Here is a 15,825-nt window from a genome sequence, read left to right on the forward strand (position 1 = left end):
CCTTGGGGACAGTCACTCAGGACCAGGGAGCGGCCTGAAACTTCCTCTGCCCTGGCGACTTTCCCCAGGAGGGAGCACTGTCCAGGGGGCGGCACCCCTCACTTCTTCCCACTGCCTCTGCAGAAGTTTCTGGAGGCAGCCTGGCCTCAGGATCCCTATGCTTGACGTCCACCTGCTCCGCTGGATATCCAGCTCTCTGCTCTGCTCTTGGAGGTCTCTGGCCTAGCAGTGCTTGGGAAAGGGCGATGGGGGTGGGATGGGGTGCAGAGGTGGGCCGGAAGACTGGGACTTCCCCGGACTTCAAGCCTTGGCACAAGACTACCCAGCAGGTCTGGGGCTTTTGTCTATCTACCAAGGAGCTGGTCATCACGCCCAGGTGTCCCTTCCCCTTCTACCAGAACCAGGTGCCACCTCCAACTTCTCAGAGCCAGAGAGGGGCAACCCCAAGGCAGGATTCTACCAAGACACCCCGCATGGCACGGAGGTCAAGAGCCCAGACTCTGGATAGGTTCTGCCATTCCAGTATAGCCTGTGCCTCAGTTTCCTTTAGCGTAAAGTGGGGATGGTAATAGTGCCAGCCAGGTAGGGGTAACACACATAAAGCACCTAGCCCAGCGCCATGCTCAAAGGAATTACTTAAAAATGTGAATTGTGGGGGGCCTGCGGGACAAGATGGAGTTGCTGCAGGTCCTGAAGCGCGGGCTGCAGCAGGTCCGCGGCCACGGCGGCCTCCACGGCTATCTACGGGTTTTCTTCAGGGCAAATGATGTGAGGGTTGGCACATTAGTGGGGGAAGAAAAATATGGAAACAAATACTACGAAGACAACAAGCAGTTTTTTGGCCATCACCGATGGGTTATATATACTACTGAAATGAATGGCAAAAACACATTCTGGGATGTGGATGGAAGCATGGTGCCCCCTGAATGGCATCGTTGGCTTCACTCTATGACTGATGATCCTCCAACAACAAAACCACCTATTGCCCGTAAATTCATTTGGACAAACCATAAATTCAACGTGAGTGGCACTCCACAACAATACGTACCTTATTCCACCACTAGAAAGAAGATTGAGGAGTGGGTCCCACCTTCAACACCTTACAAGTAAAGACAATGAAAAACAATTTACATGTAAAATATGGAGCTTTTCCTGTAATTGTACTTCTGCTGCTTACTGTTAACTTGATTAAAGTTATTTGATTAAGCAAAAAAAAAAAAATGTGAATTGTGGCTGCTGCTGTTATTGGCACATAGAAGGTCCTCATAAATGTTGATTTCCCTTCCTGTCCTCTTCCTTCTGGAAAGATGAATGATCATCAGGGATGCAATTAACGGTCACTACTCTATTCAGTGAATTAAATATCACGTGGCTAATATCTAGAAATCGAAGAATCAAACGACCTCCATCAGGGCTTGAATCAAATCTTTCGTTCCACTTTGGAAACGTGTGGCACTGGCCTCCACCAGCCCCTGAATCTGCCCAGCAAGGGGACCTGCATCACCAGGAGGCAGCTCCCTTGGTCTTTATTCTGGAGTTTGGGACTCATGTCCCGCCCCTTTCTCAGAGGTGCCCTCCAAGGACAAGGCCCAGAGTTTCCTGATCCCCATCATCCAGCATCCAGCCTCCCAAACCTGCCCCCAGCCTGCCCGGTTCCTGCCGTCTTGTCCGGGCATCCTCAGGGTATGTGTGGCCAAGTGTGACGGCCCCTGTGGCTCCCTTCACCAGTCTCCACACACTGCCAGGGGAATCTTCTTAAACCCAAAGCTGACATGTCACTTCCCTGCTCAGTACTCCCAGTGGCTCCTTCTCACCCACAGAAAAAAAATTCAAAATTCCTTAACATGGATGATCTGGTCCCTGCCTGTGTCTCTGGACCTCACCCATCATCACCCACAGTCCCCCCGCATCGCACCCTCCACTTAAGCCACTCTGAACTGTCGGCCCTGAAATGCACCAGGGCTTTCTTTGCACACATGGCTCCTCAGACCTGGAACCCGCTCCCCGGAAATGGTCTCCCTACTCCTACCCACACCCTTCCCTTGTCTGGCTAACTCCTTTTCTTTTTTTTTTTTTTGCTTTTATTTGTTCTTTAGTTATATTTTAACTTTTTACTTTAAAATTATTATAGATTCACAGGAAATTAGGACAATAGTAGAGAGGTCTTGTGTATCCTTCACAGTTTTCCCCAATAGTCACATTTTACATGACTATTGTACACAGTATCAAAATCAGGAAATTGCCATTGTATAATTTGTATGTCATTCTATGCCATTTCATCCCCTGTATAGATTCTGTGTAACCACCACTGCAATCAATATATGTACAGAGGACTTCCCTGGTGGTGCAGTGGTTAAGAATCTGCCTGCTAATGCAGGGGACACAGGTTCAAGCCCTGGTCCGGGAAGATCCCACATGCTGTGGAGCAACTAAGCCCATGCGCCACAACTACTGAGCCTGTGCTCTAGAGCCCGTGAGCCACAACTACTGAGCCCACGTGCCGCAACTACTGAAGCCTGCGCGCCTAGAGCCCGTGCTCCGCAACAAAGAGAAGCCACCGCAATGAGAAGCCCACGCACTGCAACGAAGAGTAGCCCCCGCTCACCGCAACTAGAGAAAGCCTGTGCGCAGCAACGAAGACCCAACGCAGCCAAAAATAAATAAATAAATTTATATTAAAAAACAATATGTACAGAACTATTCCATCACCACAAAGATCTCCCTTGTGCTACTCCTTTAGCATCACACTCATCCTCCTCCTCACCACTATCCCTAACCCCTGGCAACCACTACTGTTTCCCATCTCTATAATTTTCTTACTTCAAGAATGTTATATAAATGGAATCAAATGGCATGTGACCTTTTTTTAAAAAAAAAAAACAGCTTTATTGAAGTATAATTTACACACTTAACTCTTTTAAAGTATACAATTCACTGGTTCTTAGTATGTTCATAAATTCAGAGTTACGAAACCACCATCACAATCAGTTTTGGAACATTTTCATCACACTAAAAAGCCCCAGGCACTGTGCCTTTAGTAGTGAAAACTACCCTGCATGAACTCCCACCAGACCTGATTATCCCTCCTTTCTCCAAATTCTCATCACTATAATGACCCCTCAAAAGAAACTGGTCAAAAAGACAGAAATTAATAAGCATTGGCAAGGATGAGGGGAAACTGGAACCTTTGTTGGAATGTAAAATGGTGCAGCTGCTGTAGAAAACAGTCTAGCAGTTCCTCTAAAGGTTAAACAGAGTTATCTTATGGCCTCCATACCTAGGTATATACCCAAGAGAAATGAAAACTTATATCCACACAAAAATTTGTATATCTATTCATAAGCAGCATTACTCATAACAGCCAAAAAATGGAAACAACCCAAATGTTCATCAACCAGTGGATGGATAAACAAATGTGGTATACCCTTACAATGGAATATTATTTGGCAACAAAAAAGGAATGAAATACATGCTACAATGTGAATGGACCTTGAAAACATTATGCCAAGGGAAAGAAGTCAGTCACAAAAGACCACCAATTATTATGATTCCATTTATATGAAATGTCCAGAATGGGCAAATCCATAGAGACAAAGTAGGTTAGTGGTTGCCTAGGGTAGGAGGTGTTAAAGGGAAATGGGGAGGGTGGGGGTGGACTGCTAAAGGGTACAGGGTTTCCTTTTGGGCTGATGAAAATGTTCTAAAACTGATTGTGGTGAGGGCTGCACAACTCTATGAATATACTAAAAACAATTGAAATTTACATTTTAAAGGGGTGAAGTATACAGTATGTGAATTATATCTCAATAAAGCTATCATAGGAAAGAAAAGGACCTGGTCTCCAAACCAAAACCAACATCTTCCCTCAAAATAAGCTCCTCCCACTTCCCCCTTCTTAATGGGACCCCATCATCCAAACACAACAATTTTCCCTCCTTCTTTCCCTCTTAATCCCATCAGGTACCAAATCCTGCAGGTTAAACTCTGCAAGTCTCTCACACATAGCTCCTCCTCTCCATGACCACTGTTGGCCATCCTAGTGGGACTCTCACTGCCCTTCTTTGGGGCTGTCATAATGGCTCCAAACTGACTTCCCCGGTTCCAGTCTCACTCCAGGCCAATTCAACACACTGTCTCCAGATCCATTTTCCCATGGATTATAGGAGACCCGTGAGGACGACGACTGTTTCTTCCTATCAGCCTGGGGACTCCTGAGCGCAGGGCTGTGTCTCCTCCCTCAGACTGGGGACCCTGGTCTACTCCCTTCACTTTGGGGTCTTCCTGGGAGGACTGTGTCTTCCCCCTCAAGCCGGAGGCAGCTAAAGGTTAGGCTGTCTGCCCCTTCAGACTCAAGCTTTGAGAGGAAAGCTCTGTCTTATGCCTCTACATCTTTGGGAGTCAAATTTATCCCCCCACAGGTCCCAGTGCTCTCCAGCGCCGACACGGACCAGCAGGCTGTACGCCTTCAACCCATAAATCCCCAGCTGGAAGCGCTCACCACGTGAATTCTACCACCAGTCCCGCCCTAGGAGCCGCGTCGCCGCCCCCCTGCCTCCACGCGGAGCCATGGTAGGCGGGGTCCCGAATCTGCTCCCAGGGAGCGGGGGGCTCTGCTGGGGGAGCCGGGCCGCGGGCCTCGCGTGTCCTCGAGGCTCTCGGGGTGAGGGCCCCAGCCTGTGTGGGGGCCTCCATGGGCAGAAAGGTCTGGGGCCGTGACTCACCACGCAGGTCTGCAGAACCGCCCGCGGCGCCGCCATCTTGTTGTCACACGGTTTCCCAGGCGACCAGGACCCGTGCTCTTCTCATTGGCTAATTCGAGGGGTGTCCCTGAGCAACCAGCAGGCAGCGGAGGCGGGTACAGCCGTCTGTGCTCGAATTCTATTGGCCCACGGAGTCTAAACTCATCGCTGGATACTGCAAGTCCCAGAATCCACCGCTCTGAGCGGACTCTGGGTCTGGGGAAAGGGAGGGTCCATTCATGTCGCCCCAAGGCACAGAAAGCGGAGAACCTGGGATTAGATTCACGAAGCTGCTGGAAGCCTCTGGACCTGAATATGTAATCCCGACAATGCCACTGTTTTGCTAGATTGATTTTGGGAGAAATTACATTTATCCCTCTCAGCCTGTTTTTTCATCTGATCAGTACAGTACTAAGGGGGCAGTTCTTTTAAGCATGAATGGAAATGATGCAAGTACTTAATAAATGTTTCTTAAATCTGAATTTCTCTGCTAACTTCTTGACCAAACGGCGCCCTGAAGGGACGCTCATATTCTGTTTCCTTGTGTAAAAATTTGGGTGAGACTCCCCCTGCCTTTGGATAAGACACTTTGTGTGATTTTGGGTGAAACACTTCCCCTCCCGAGCCTCACATGAAAAAATAAGGTGTTGGATTAAAGCAACTAGATATAGTTTAGTTAAGAGCATGGACTTAGGCCTCTGGAGTCGTGGATCCTGACTTGTGTGTCCTTGGGCAAGTTACTCACCTTAATTTCTTCTTCTGTAAAATGGGGATAATACCCACCCCCACAGAGTTGCCATGAGAATTAAATGAGATAATGCATGTCACAATACCCATACAGAATAAGTTTTCAAAACATTTCCTGCTTTTAACTAGCATTATCATTATCTCAGTCTTCCAGCTGTGATGATCTGGGTGTCTTATGATTTCTGGCACCCACTTCCTTACGCCTTGGCTTAACCACCAAAGCCCTTTCTCTGCGTGTCTCAAACTGCACTTACTAATATTTTCCATTTGACTTTCTCATCTACTGCATTTAGGGGAGGGCAGCCTCCTTGAGGCATTCTTTACACACCAATTGAAGACTGAAGGAAGCTACCAATTAATGAGTGTCTTGCAAGTGCCAGATTCCAAAATTATGAGCTTTACAGATGAGAAAACTGAAGCTCAGGGAAGTAAAGTGACTTGCTCAAGACTATGCAGGTAGAAAGCAGAAAAGTGGATTCAAACCCAGAACTGTCTGCCTCCAGAATCTGTGCTCTTTCCAGAAGCTCCCACTTTAGTAAAACAGGCAGGCACAGGTAAGCCAAGGTGCAGGTGGTACAGGTCCATGGCCAAGGGAAGGGTTCAGGTGGAAAGTGTGACTGGAAAGTGGAGGTGGGAGAGCTCTCTTGCCACTAAGCTGCTCCCAGAAAGTTCTCAGAGGCTTGAGATATATGAGATGAGAAAGTTCGAGGTCATGCTGGGGCCAAGTGTTTTGGGGGGTTGGAGCCATAGTCAGGGGAATAGCAACCTTTTACTGTCACCTTGCTCATGTTCCTTCTGCTCTTAAAGGTAAGCAAGGACCAACAGCAATGGGAGGCAGGGGGCTCTGGCCTCATGGGTCCTGGTGTGCCCGCTGCCTCCCACGTCAGCAAGACTGGGGAGTGAACTGGCATTTACCCAAGCATCAGAGTTTACAACATACCTCCCTCCTACCCAGGGCCGGAAGCATGACCTGAGATTCTGCAGTAGGCAGACATTCAGCAAATATCTCGTTCCTGTGAGGGAAGTGGGAGCCCTTTAACCTGGCGTGCAGTTTATTATTATATATATATATATTTTTTTGGCTGCGTTGGGTCTTCATTGCTGAGCACGGGCTTTCTCTAGTTGCGGCGAATGGGGGCTACTCTTCGTTGCGGTGCGTGGGCTTCTCATTGCAGTGGCTTCTCTTGCTGTGGAGCACGGGCTCTAGGCGCCCGGGCTTCGGCAGTTGCAGCACGCAGGCTCAGTAGTTGCGGCACATGGGTCCCAGAGCATGCGGGCTTCGTTAGTTGCGGCACGTGGGCTCAATAGTTGGGGCGCACGGGCTTAGTTGCTCCACGGCATGTGGGATCTTCCCGGACCAGGGATCGAAACTGTGTCCCCTGCATTGGCAGACAGATTCTTAACCACTGCACTACCAGGGAAATCCCCAGTTTATTATTTTTGAAAAAACATTTATTGGGAGAAGTCAGGGCCTTATTATAAAAGTATACATTTTCATCATAGAAACTTGGAAAATAGTGATGGCCATCATTTATTGAGGAAGTATTATGGGCCACCAATACTTAACAAGTCTACGGGGCTGGGCTCTGTCACTTACTAGCTGGCTGTTTCTGCTCCAGCTACTCCACTGAGCCTCAGTTTCCATATCTGGAAAATAGAGATACTAATAGAACCCACCTTGTAGGGTTATCGTGCAAATTAAATTTCTCATAACGTTGTCATATTATTGTTTTTAAAAAGATGTTTTCCAAAAACAAAGTTATGAAAATGAAACAAGAGTCTAAGCTTGCCTAATAGTTATTTTTCTGACTTATATTTTTCTATCTCCCATCTTAGATGGTTCTGGAAATCTTTCCAAGGTCTCCAGAATTACATAAAATTTGAGTGCTAGGGACTTCCCTGGCCGTCCAGTGGTTAAGACTTTGCGCTTCTACTACAGGGGGCACGGGTTTGATCCCTGGTCAGGGAACTAAGATCCCGCGTGCTGCCCAGTGCAGCCAAAAAAAAAAAGATTTAAGTGTTAGAAGGACATTGGAGGAAAATTTGTCCAGCTTCCAAGCTCACCCAGGACTCCCTCTGGACTTCTGGGGTGGGGGCCACTTGGCCTCTTCTTGATTCCATCCTGGGGTGGATGCTCATTGCCTGACAATGGTGCAAAGGCCCTGGAATGAGAGGAGGGAGGCTCTTTCTGGGTCTGCTCCCCACCTGTGGGATGAGGAAGTAGACGGTTACAGGGTTAGAGGGTTAGAGGGTTCCGGAGGCCTCTGTTCTTGAGAATAGAGTCCACTTTGCTTCTAGGTCATTTCCTGAAAAACCCTTATCAGTTATGACCCCTTTGGGGCTAAAGAGTTTATCAACTCCTAGCAGCTCAGGAGGGAGAGGTAAATAATAACGGAGAAAGAGGTCCTCTCAGTCCAAGCATTCCTTCAGAATAAAAACCTGGCTATCTCTCCCACCTTCCCCCTCTTCTCCACCCACATCACAGGCGCCTTGGGTCAAGCCCTCCCTATATCCTGTTGACATTTAAGACCTTCATATTATGTGTCCTTCTCAATGTTCCAGAAACTATCATGCTCTCTCCTATGTTGAGGCCTCTCCTTCCAATGGGAACATCCTCCTTTGCCTTTTCCCCCTGGGAAAATCCCCCTCCATCCTTCAAGAACTAGTTCAAATGTCCCCTCCTCCATGAATACCCCCAGTCCCCCCAAGTAGAATCACACTGTACATTCTAGTAGGCCTGCTGCCATTATAGCATTCCTTATTCCTTTTTGTGATTTTTTTCTGTATGTGTCTCCTTCTTGGACTATGAACTCCTCAAGGGAAGGGATCTTTACTCATTCATCTTACCTGATACACAGTAGGTGTCAATAAATTGTCTGAAATGAATGGATGGACGGATGGATGGATGAACAAACGGATGAAGGTTTCCCTTGGAATGTTCTGTGGTGCTGTTGGATCACAGCCCTCTCTCAGTGGGGATGAAAGCTGCAGGGCAGATCATACTGTAATATGTGCTGCAACCCCCTTCCTTTCTCCCCATCCTTGCTGTGTTCCATTCTGTCACTGAGCTCAAGTACATATTGAGCACTTGCCCATTGTGAGACTGTGCAAGGCCCTGGGAACAGTCATCAAAGAACACTGTGAAACTGGGACGGGGAGTGGTCTGAGGTGTTTTGCTCACCCAGGTCCCTCTTGTTCTGCACAAACATTCCCTTTGAGTGGTCTTCCCTGAACACTAACCTACAATATGTCCTCCTCCCATTTCTCTTTTCTCACACCACCCTTTTGACTTCCTCATAGCATTTACTGAAATCTTAAATAACCATAATTTTTAATGTTTTCCCCCATTCAAATGTCAGTTCCATAATAACAGGGACTATGTCCTTTTTCTTCACTTCTGTAGCCCCAGTGTGTGCAGTACCTTGCACACAGCAGATACTTAACAACCATATTATGCTGTAATATTTTAGTATCATTTTCTACTTCACTAATTCTCTCTTCATTTGTGTCTAATCTGATGTTAAAACTATCTGCTGAGTTCTTAATTTCTATTATTGTATTTTTAAGTTCTAGAATTTCCATTTGGTTCTTTTTTTTAAAATAAATTTATTTGTTTTATTTATTTTTGGCTGGGTTGGGTCTTCGTTGCTGTGTGCGGGCTTTCTCTAGTTGCGGCAAGCGGGGGCTACTCTTCCTTGCAGTGCACAGGCTTCTCATTGTGGTGGCTTCTCTCTTTGTGGAGCACGGGGTCTAGGTGTGCGGGCTTCAGTAGTTGTGGCTCACGGGCTCTAGAGCACAGGCTCAATAGCTGTGGCGCACAGGCTTAGTTGTTCCGTGGCATGTGGGATCTTCCCCGACCAAGGATTGAACCCGTGTCCCCTGCATTGGTAGGCGGATTCTCAACCACTGCGCCACCAGGGAAGCCCCTCCATTTGGTTCTTTTCTATAATTTATAATTTGTGGTCTTGTCTTATATGTCTTTGAATACACTAAGCATTGTTATTTAAAAGTTTGGTTGATAATTCCACTATCTGGATCTTCTGTGTAATTGTTTCTATTATCTGTTGTTCCTCTTGTTTTTTTGGTTTTTTCAGGGTTTTTTTTGTTTTGTTTTTTGATCACATTGTCTTCAGTTTCTATGACGGGCTGGGCTGTTGTTTCCTGTTTACTCTTACTCCTCAGGTGTAACCTTTCATGGTCCCAACCCAAAGCCTAGTGGAGGGTGGAGGAGTTTACCAGGGCCCCCATTTCTTAGTAGGTCTTGAACTACAGTTTTTCTCCCCCAGCCCCATAAATCTGTAGAAAGCTCTGCTCAGTTTCTCAGCTGTCTCTTCTGGAAGTGGCAAATACTTTTAGGGGAAAAGCAGCCCCAAACAAAGGGCTCACCTCTTTGTTCCCCTTAATTCTTTTCTTCATTGGTAACTCCCCAGTACTTAGTCTGCTATTGCCCCATAATAAGCATTTATTGACTGCATGAATACAGGTATGCAAGGCTTGGAGGTGGGAGTGATCACCTTATATTCACCCATTCATTCAGCTAGCCTAACTGCCATATTCTGGTTTTTTGTTTTGTTTTGTTTTATTCATTTATCTATTTTTGGCTGCGTTGGGCTTTCTTTAGTTGCAGTGAGTGGGGGCTACTCTTCGTTGAGGTGCGCGGGCTTCTCATTGCGGTGGCTTCTCTTTCTTGCCGAGCATGGGCTCTAGGCAAATGGGCTTCAGTAGCTGTGCCATGCAGGCTCAGTAGTTGTGGCTCGTGGGCTCTAGAGTGCAGGCTCAGTAGTTGTGGCACATGGGCTTAGTTGCTCGGCGGCATGTGGGATCTTCCCGGACCAGGGCTCAAACCCGTGTCCCTTGCATGGGCAGGTGGATTCTTAACCACTGCGCCACCAGGGAAGTCCCATATTCTGTTTTCTGCTGAGTTAAAGAGGTGACGAGACCTAGAGGGACCTGGTGTTGGGTCAAGCTACTAGACCATATTCTTAGCAGACACAACCTTTAGTGCGGTGACCAACAGAAGGAGCTCTTGGAACACTGAGGAACTCCCTCTCTTTGAAGGAGTTGTAGGGGGTGTGGATTGAGATTTCCCATCAAGTCAGGTTTGGAGAAGGTGTACAGTAGGACAGGGAAGTCAAGAAATAGACTAGGTTCTATCTCCAGCTCTGCCATTAACCTGCCCTTCTTGGGCCCTCAACTTTCCCATCTGTAAAATGGGGGTCTCTCTAAGCTCTTTAAGCTTTGCGACCAGGGTTCTGTCTATCCAGATGGTGTCAAGACAGAATGAAACTGCTCAGAGGGCAGGAGAGGAAAAGGTTTGAAGCCCCACTTCTCTCAGGTACTGACAGACTCCAGATATCCCTTCATGCCCCAAGTCCTGATGACCCTAAAACCCCTTCCAGCACCCAGATCCCCCCACCACTAGCAGCTCAAGCTCAAAGGACAGCAGAGACCCAGGATGTGGAAAAGAAATTTCTCAGGTTTGTAAGAATATTTTTGCAAATATGAGCTTGGCATTTAAGTATCCTCACAAGAATCCACAGCATGGAGAAAGGACATCCTGGCTGGCCCCAGGGTTTAGCCCCTGCCCAGTATGATGGAGCCAATTTTCAGCAGAGCAATCTTGGACTTTAACATGGGTCTCTTGTCTCCTGGGCCAGTGCCATTCTGGTATCTCTGCCTCACAGACTCTCATGAACCCCCAGAATCACCCACCCCAACAGGTGCACCAAAGGCAGCTGAGACTTGAACAGAGAGTCAGGAAAGGCCTCTGGTGAAGGAGCTGACGGGGGTGGGCAGTGACAGGTAGTTGAGGGCTCCACCCACTTCCTTCCTTACCCACCTCCCTGGGGCAAGAGTCCTACCCCTCTCTCGCCACTTCCTGGCTTTCTCTCTCCAGCCTTGACTTTCAGTTCTTTTCTGTTTCTTTTTAGCCAGGGCTGGAGGCCCTAAAGGCCCACTCAGGTTTTTCTGAGGCTTGATACATGAGACACAAAAGCATAGAAGGGAAGTGAGAGGGGTTTTTTTTTTCACATTCTGGCATGCAAATGAGACACATAATAGACTACGGAAGGGAGAGTAAGTGAGGCTGGAGCTGGGCTGTAGAGCCAATCCCTGGGTCCTCCAGGAGGGAGCGGGTCAGGGAACCAAGACTTAATTGGTGACTTCTAGGAAAGCCCCAGAGGTTACATACATGGCTGCAGCTTCAGGCATACCTGGATTCAATTTCACGTGAAACTGGCTCCACCTTTTATTACCTTGGACAAGTCACTTAATATCCAAGCCTCAGTTTCTTCATCAGGAAAATGGGGATAATTATGAAACCTACTGCAGAACCCCACTGAGAGAATAAAATGAGAGGTTGTATAAAGAATGGAGCACTGTCCAGGCACCTTTGTGATTCACCTCATCCCCTACCCCTGGCTAGAACTTCACAGCCACCCCACCCCAAACCCCTTCCCCAGCAGTTTATTAACTTCTGGTCCCTCCACTAGCCCTCCTCCTATCCATCTGAGATTGAAATACACAATCTGTTATTTTCTTCATCCAAATCACAAGATGCTAGGTCTCAATAAACTTCAGAAATAATCCACTTCAGCCTTCTCACTTGAAATGAGAAACCTGAGGCCCAGGGGGAATGGGCTTACCTAGAAGCTAGGTTTCTGGATTCCTAACACAGTGCTCCATCGTTTTCACAGAAATCTCCTCCCCCACCACCCCAAATTTTCATGCTCCCCAAGCCTTCATTCTGAACCTGTGGAACAGTCTACAACCTTATCTTGAAACCTAAATTTATCCCAGCCTTTTCTCCTTCAGCACCTATCCCCTGCCCCAATCTCCTTTTAATCATACTGTATTTAATTCTCTGGCAGCTCTTTTGTTAAAGGCTCAGAGAGGTACAGTTTCTGGCCCAGGGTCTCGGAGTTGATAGGTGATTAAACCAAGATTCAATCCCCGCTATGCATGACTCCAAGCCCAGGGTTTTATTTACTGCCCCACAGGTGCCTCGTGGATGCCTACCTCCCATCCCCTAGGATGTGCCTCGGTCCCTCTCCAGAACCCATCATCTGCCAGGGCTGTAGAACCTAGGGCCTGGCACGCTCCACCCCAAGGTCTGTAGAAAAGCAGTAGCACCCCACCCCACGCGGTAGGCCCTCCTTCCTTTCCCTCTACCCCGCCTCCCTGCCTCCTTCTCGTTCAAAAGCAGCCAAACCAGAAGAGGCCCGCAGACAGCCCTGCGTTCATCTCCAAAAGCTGCTACAAAGAGGGCCACTGAGAGACTCCCGAGATGAAAGGCTTCCTCTTCCTCCTATTCACCATCAGCCTCCTGATTATGATTCAGGTAAGCGCAGCACCCCAGAGCCCCCGGCACCATCACCCAGGACTCCCCAGACCTGCCCGGCATGGGGGAGAGCGCATGCAGGCTCCTGGGCACCCAGCCTTCTTCCACGAGAGCAGAGGCTCCAGTAGGGGAACCCAGGGCTCAGGGGGCCTGGCTCTCAGCCTTCCGGTCCTTCTGGTTGGGATCAGACTGTTTCAGGGCCGCCCCTGAGCAGGACTGTCTCCTGTACCCGAGGCTGGGGAGCACTTACGGGTGCCAGGCACACTGAGGCACCCAAGGGGTGCTGTGGAATAACAGGGGATTAAGAGGCTTGGGAAGACAGCCCTGATTGAGGATGGCATCAACCCACAGGGAACCTGGGGAAATGGTCCTATGGGAGGGGGCCGGGAAATGTTCAAACGGAGCCTGATCCGATTCTGGAGGTGGCAGGAAACCTCCCGCGAGAGGAGCCTGCGTGTTCGGCAATGCTAAGAAGATAGAAATCTCCCACTCCGGAAACAGGTAGAGTCTCGAGATCAGCTGCTATTCCAAGAGGCAGCTTTGGCAGCATCTCACATGTTAGTCGGTATAGGAGATGGGAACCATCAAGTTTTCGATCAAGAACAGCTTGATCAAGCATCAAGAACAGCTTGATCACCATCAAAAACAGCTTAATCTCCATCAGGGGCAGTTTTAGTTGCAGCCTGATCAAGCATTGAGAACAGTTTGATCACCATCTGGCCACCTCCTCAGGGGAGAAGTCACAACCTCCCCACCTACCTACACTTTGCCAGGTGCCTTCTCACCAGCCCTGTCTCATGTGACCCCCATGACTGTGACGGGCTCTTCTCCCCATTCACAAGATGAAGAAACTGAGGTTCAGGGAGGCTCAGGCCCTGGATGGTCAAGGGCTGGGGCCACAGGCTCCCCTATCTCTTACATGCTGGAGGAGCTGGTGATCTGGTGGACATGAAAGGAAGGTTCTGTGGGACGTGGACCAGGGACCGCCTCTGACCCTGCCTGTGTTGAGGCAGGAAGCAGCCAACCATCCCCACAGGACCTTGTGGCAGAAGTTGTGGTCACTGGGGCAGGAACTGAGAACTACAGTCTCGGGGTGGGAGAACTGTCTCTAAACAACAAACATGAGATTCAACCCCTTGTGAGCTTGCCACACTTCTCCTCTTGCAGATACAAACTGGAGTCTTGGGAAACCAGACCACCACCAACAAACAGAGGAATGGGGCCCCAGCCCTCGGAAGCCTGGGCGGCGGCAGCATCCTTCTCTTCCTGACTAACACCCTCATCCAGCTCTTCCACCTCAGATGAGGTGACACGGCCCAGCCCAGCCCTAGCCCCGTTCCCCTGAGACAGCTGCCACCATCACTAGCAAGAGAAGCCCCTCCCCGCCCCATCCTTGGGAGGGGCTGATGCTAGAGGTGAGCAGGTTGTGGGAATTGACAGGTAGAGCCTGGGGGGCCATGGCCGACACAGCGAGATACTGACATGGAGGGGCAAGCACCACCCAGCCAGGGCTCAATAAAGTTGTCATGTACTTGGAGTGGGGTCCTGTGTGTGGTCACTGGATGTCACCAGGCCCAAAGAGCCAGGTCTGCAGCAGCACCAAGGGGCCACCTATAGCCCCATCAGCAGGCGAGGTGGCACCAGTGAGCTTGCACCTCACCTGCCCTGCGCCCAAGTCCAAATGCAGAGGCCCTTCCCCTTCGAATCCCCTTGCAGGGACATGACCCAGAACCTGCCATCTTCACCCTCCCTTTAGTTGCATTTGCTTACCTGTCCCTGGGAGTTTGGGAATGACGGTCCCAGAGGACCCACCCACCCCCACCGCCTCCCAGACCCTGGACATCCCCAGTTGCAGAGGCTCAGAGAGCCCCCCACTCCACTGCCTCGGTGTCCTCAGAATGACAGATTCAGAGAGAAGCCCCCCCACCCCAGCCTATAGGGGTTCCCAGCCTCACAGCCATCCTCCTGTCTTCACGTCTCCAACCACTGGGGGCTGAAAAAGATGAAGAGGCCACTGTCCATTTCTTCCCTGCCTACCCATGGGCTGGGAAGGCAGGAAGGACAAACAGCTGTTCCAACCTCTCCTACCCCTCCTGGGTTTGGGCTGGTGGAATTGGGAGCTGAAGAGTAGGAAGGGAACTCTGGAGAAGCCCCCAAGGGACTCGACCATCTCTGCCTCTTCCTGGAGGACGTTGGCCAAGGGGACAAGTGTCTACTAGATTGAAAGACTATGTCCTGCCCTCTCTGAGCTGGGTTAGGGACCAAGACCCCCTGTTCTGGCTTCTTGGGGGCCAAACCTTTAGGACTTCAGACCAGAGTTAGGGGAAATTGAGAGGAGCCGGGTGGGCAATGCCCTTCGAGGTGTGGCTCCCACTTGCCTTTCCCACCCCGCCCACTGAGTCCCCACCGCACTGCACTTCCAAGTTGCCGCCCCTGGACTTGTCTGCATCCCTGTGCCACCCTCTAGCCTGGCTGACTCCTTCTCATCCTCCACATCTCAGCTGAGGGCTCCCTCCTCCGAGCAGTGTTCCCTGCCTTGTGCCCCTAAATGGTTTAGGTTCCTCCCCTGTGCATCCCTCCACTTCCATTCTTACCCAGTCACCGAGTGTATCACCCTTCCCAGCGGGATCCTCCACTGGACTGTGAGTTGCTTGAGGGCGGGGACCAAGGGGCTTGGTTCATATTTGTGTCCCCGTAGCCCAGTGCCAAACCTGGCTCAGAGCAGGATCTGAGAGCACATCATCTGGGGTGACTGCACACAAGACCACGCTCAGCGGTTAGCCTGCTCCCAGTGTTCCCTCTGGTGGCAGACGGAGGCCTTACCTGGGCCCCAGAACTGGAGCTGGGAGGGAAGAAGCCCACCTGAGTGCAGGCAAGTAAGAAGGCAGGTGAACAAATCCTCACTCCCACCCCCAAATATCAAGGTGCACAGAGATGAGGATACCTGGGAGCATATTATAAAACAGTTTATGTTACAACAAAAAAACCTATAAAAACATT

General features: G+C 49.6%; 1 protein-coding gene across 1 annotated transcript; it reads left to right on the plus strand.

Moving 5' to 3' along the window:
* The first annotated feature begins 661 nt into the window (after window positions 1–661).
* On the plus strand, window positions 662–1,190 carry LOC103000272 (NADH dehydrogenase [ubiquinone] 1 alpha subcomplex subunit 12-like). Its single transcript, XM_057556620.1, has one exon. The coding sequence runs from the start codon at window positions 673–675 to the stop codon at window positions 1,108–1,110; it is 438 nt and encodes a 145-aa protein (XP_057412603.1). The 5' UTR covers window positions 662–672; the 3' UTR covers window positions 1,111–1,190.
* The last annotated feature ends 14,635 nt before the right edge of the window (window positions 1,191–15,825 follow it).

This window comes from Balaenoptera acutorostrata, chromosome 1 (assembly GCF_949987535.1).
Source record: "Balaenoptera acutorostrata chromosome 1, mBalAcu1.1, whole genome shotgun sequence".
Lineage (NCBI taxonomy): Eukaryota > Metazoa > Chordata > Mammalia > Artiodactyla > Balaenopteridae > Balaenoptera > Balaenoptera acutorostrata.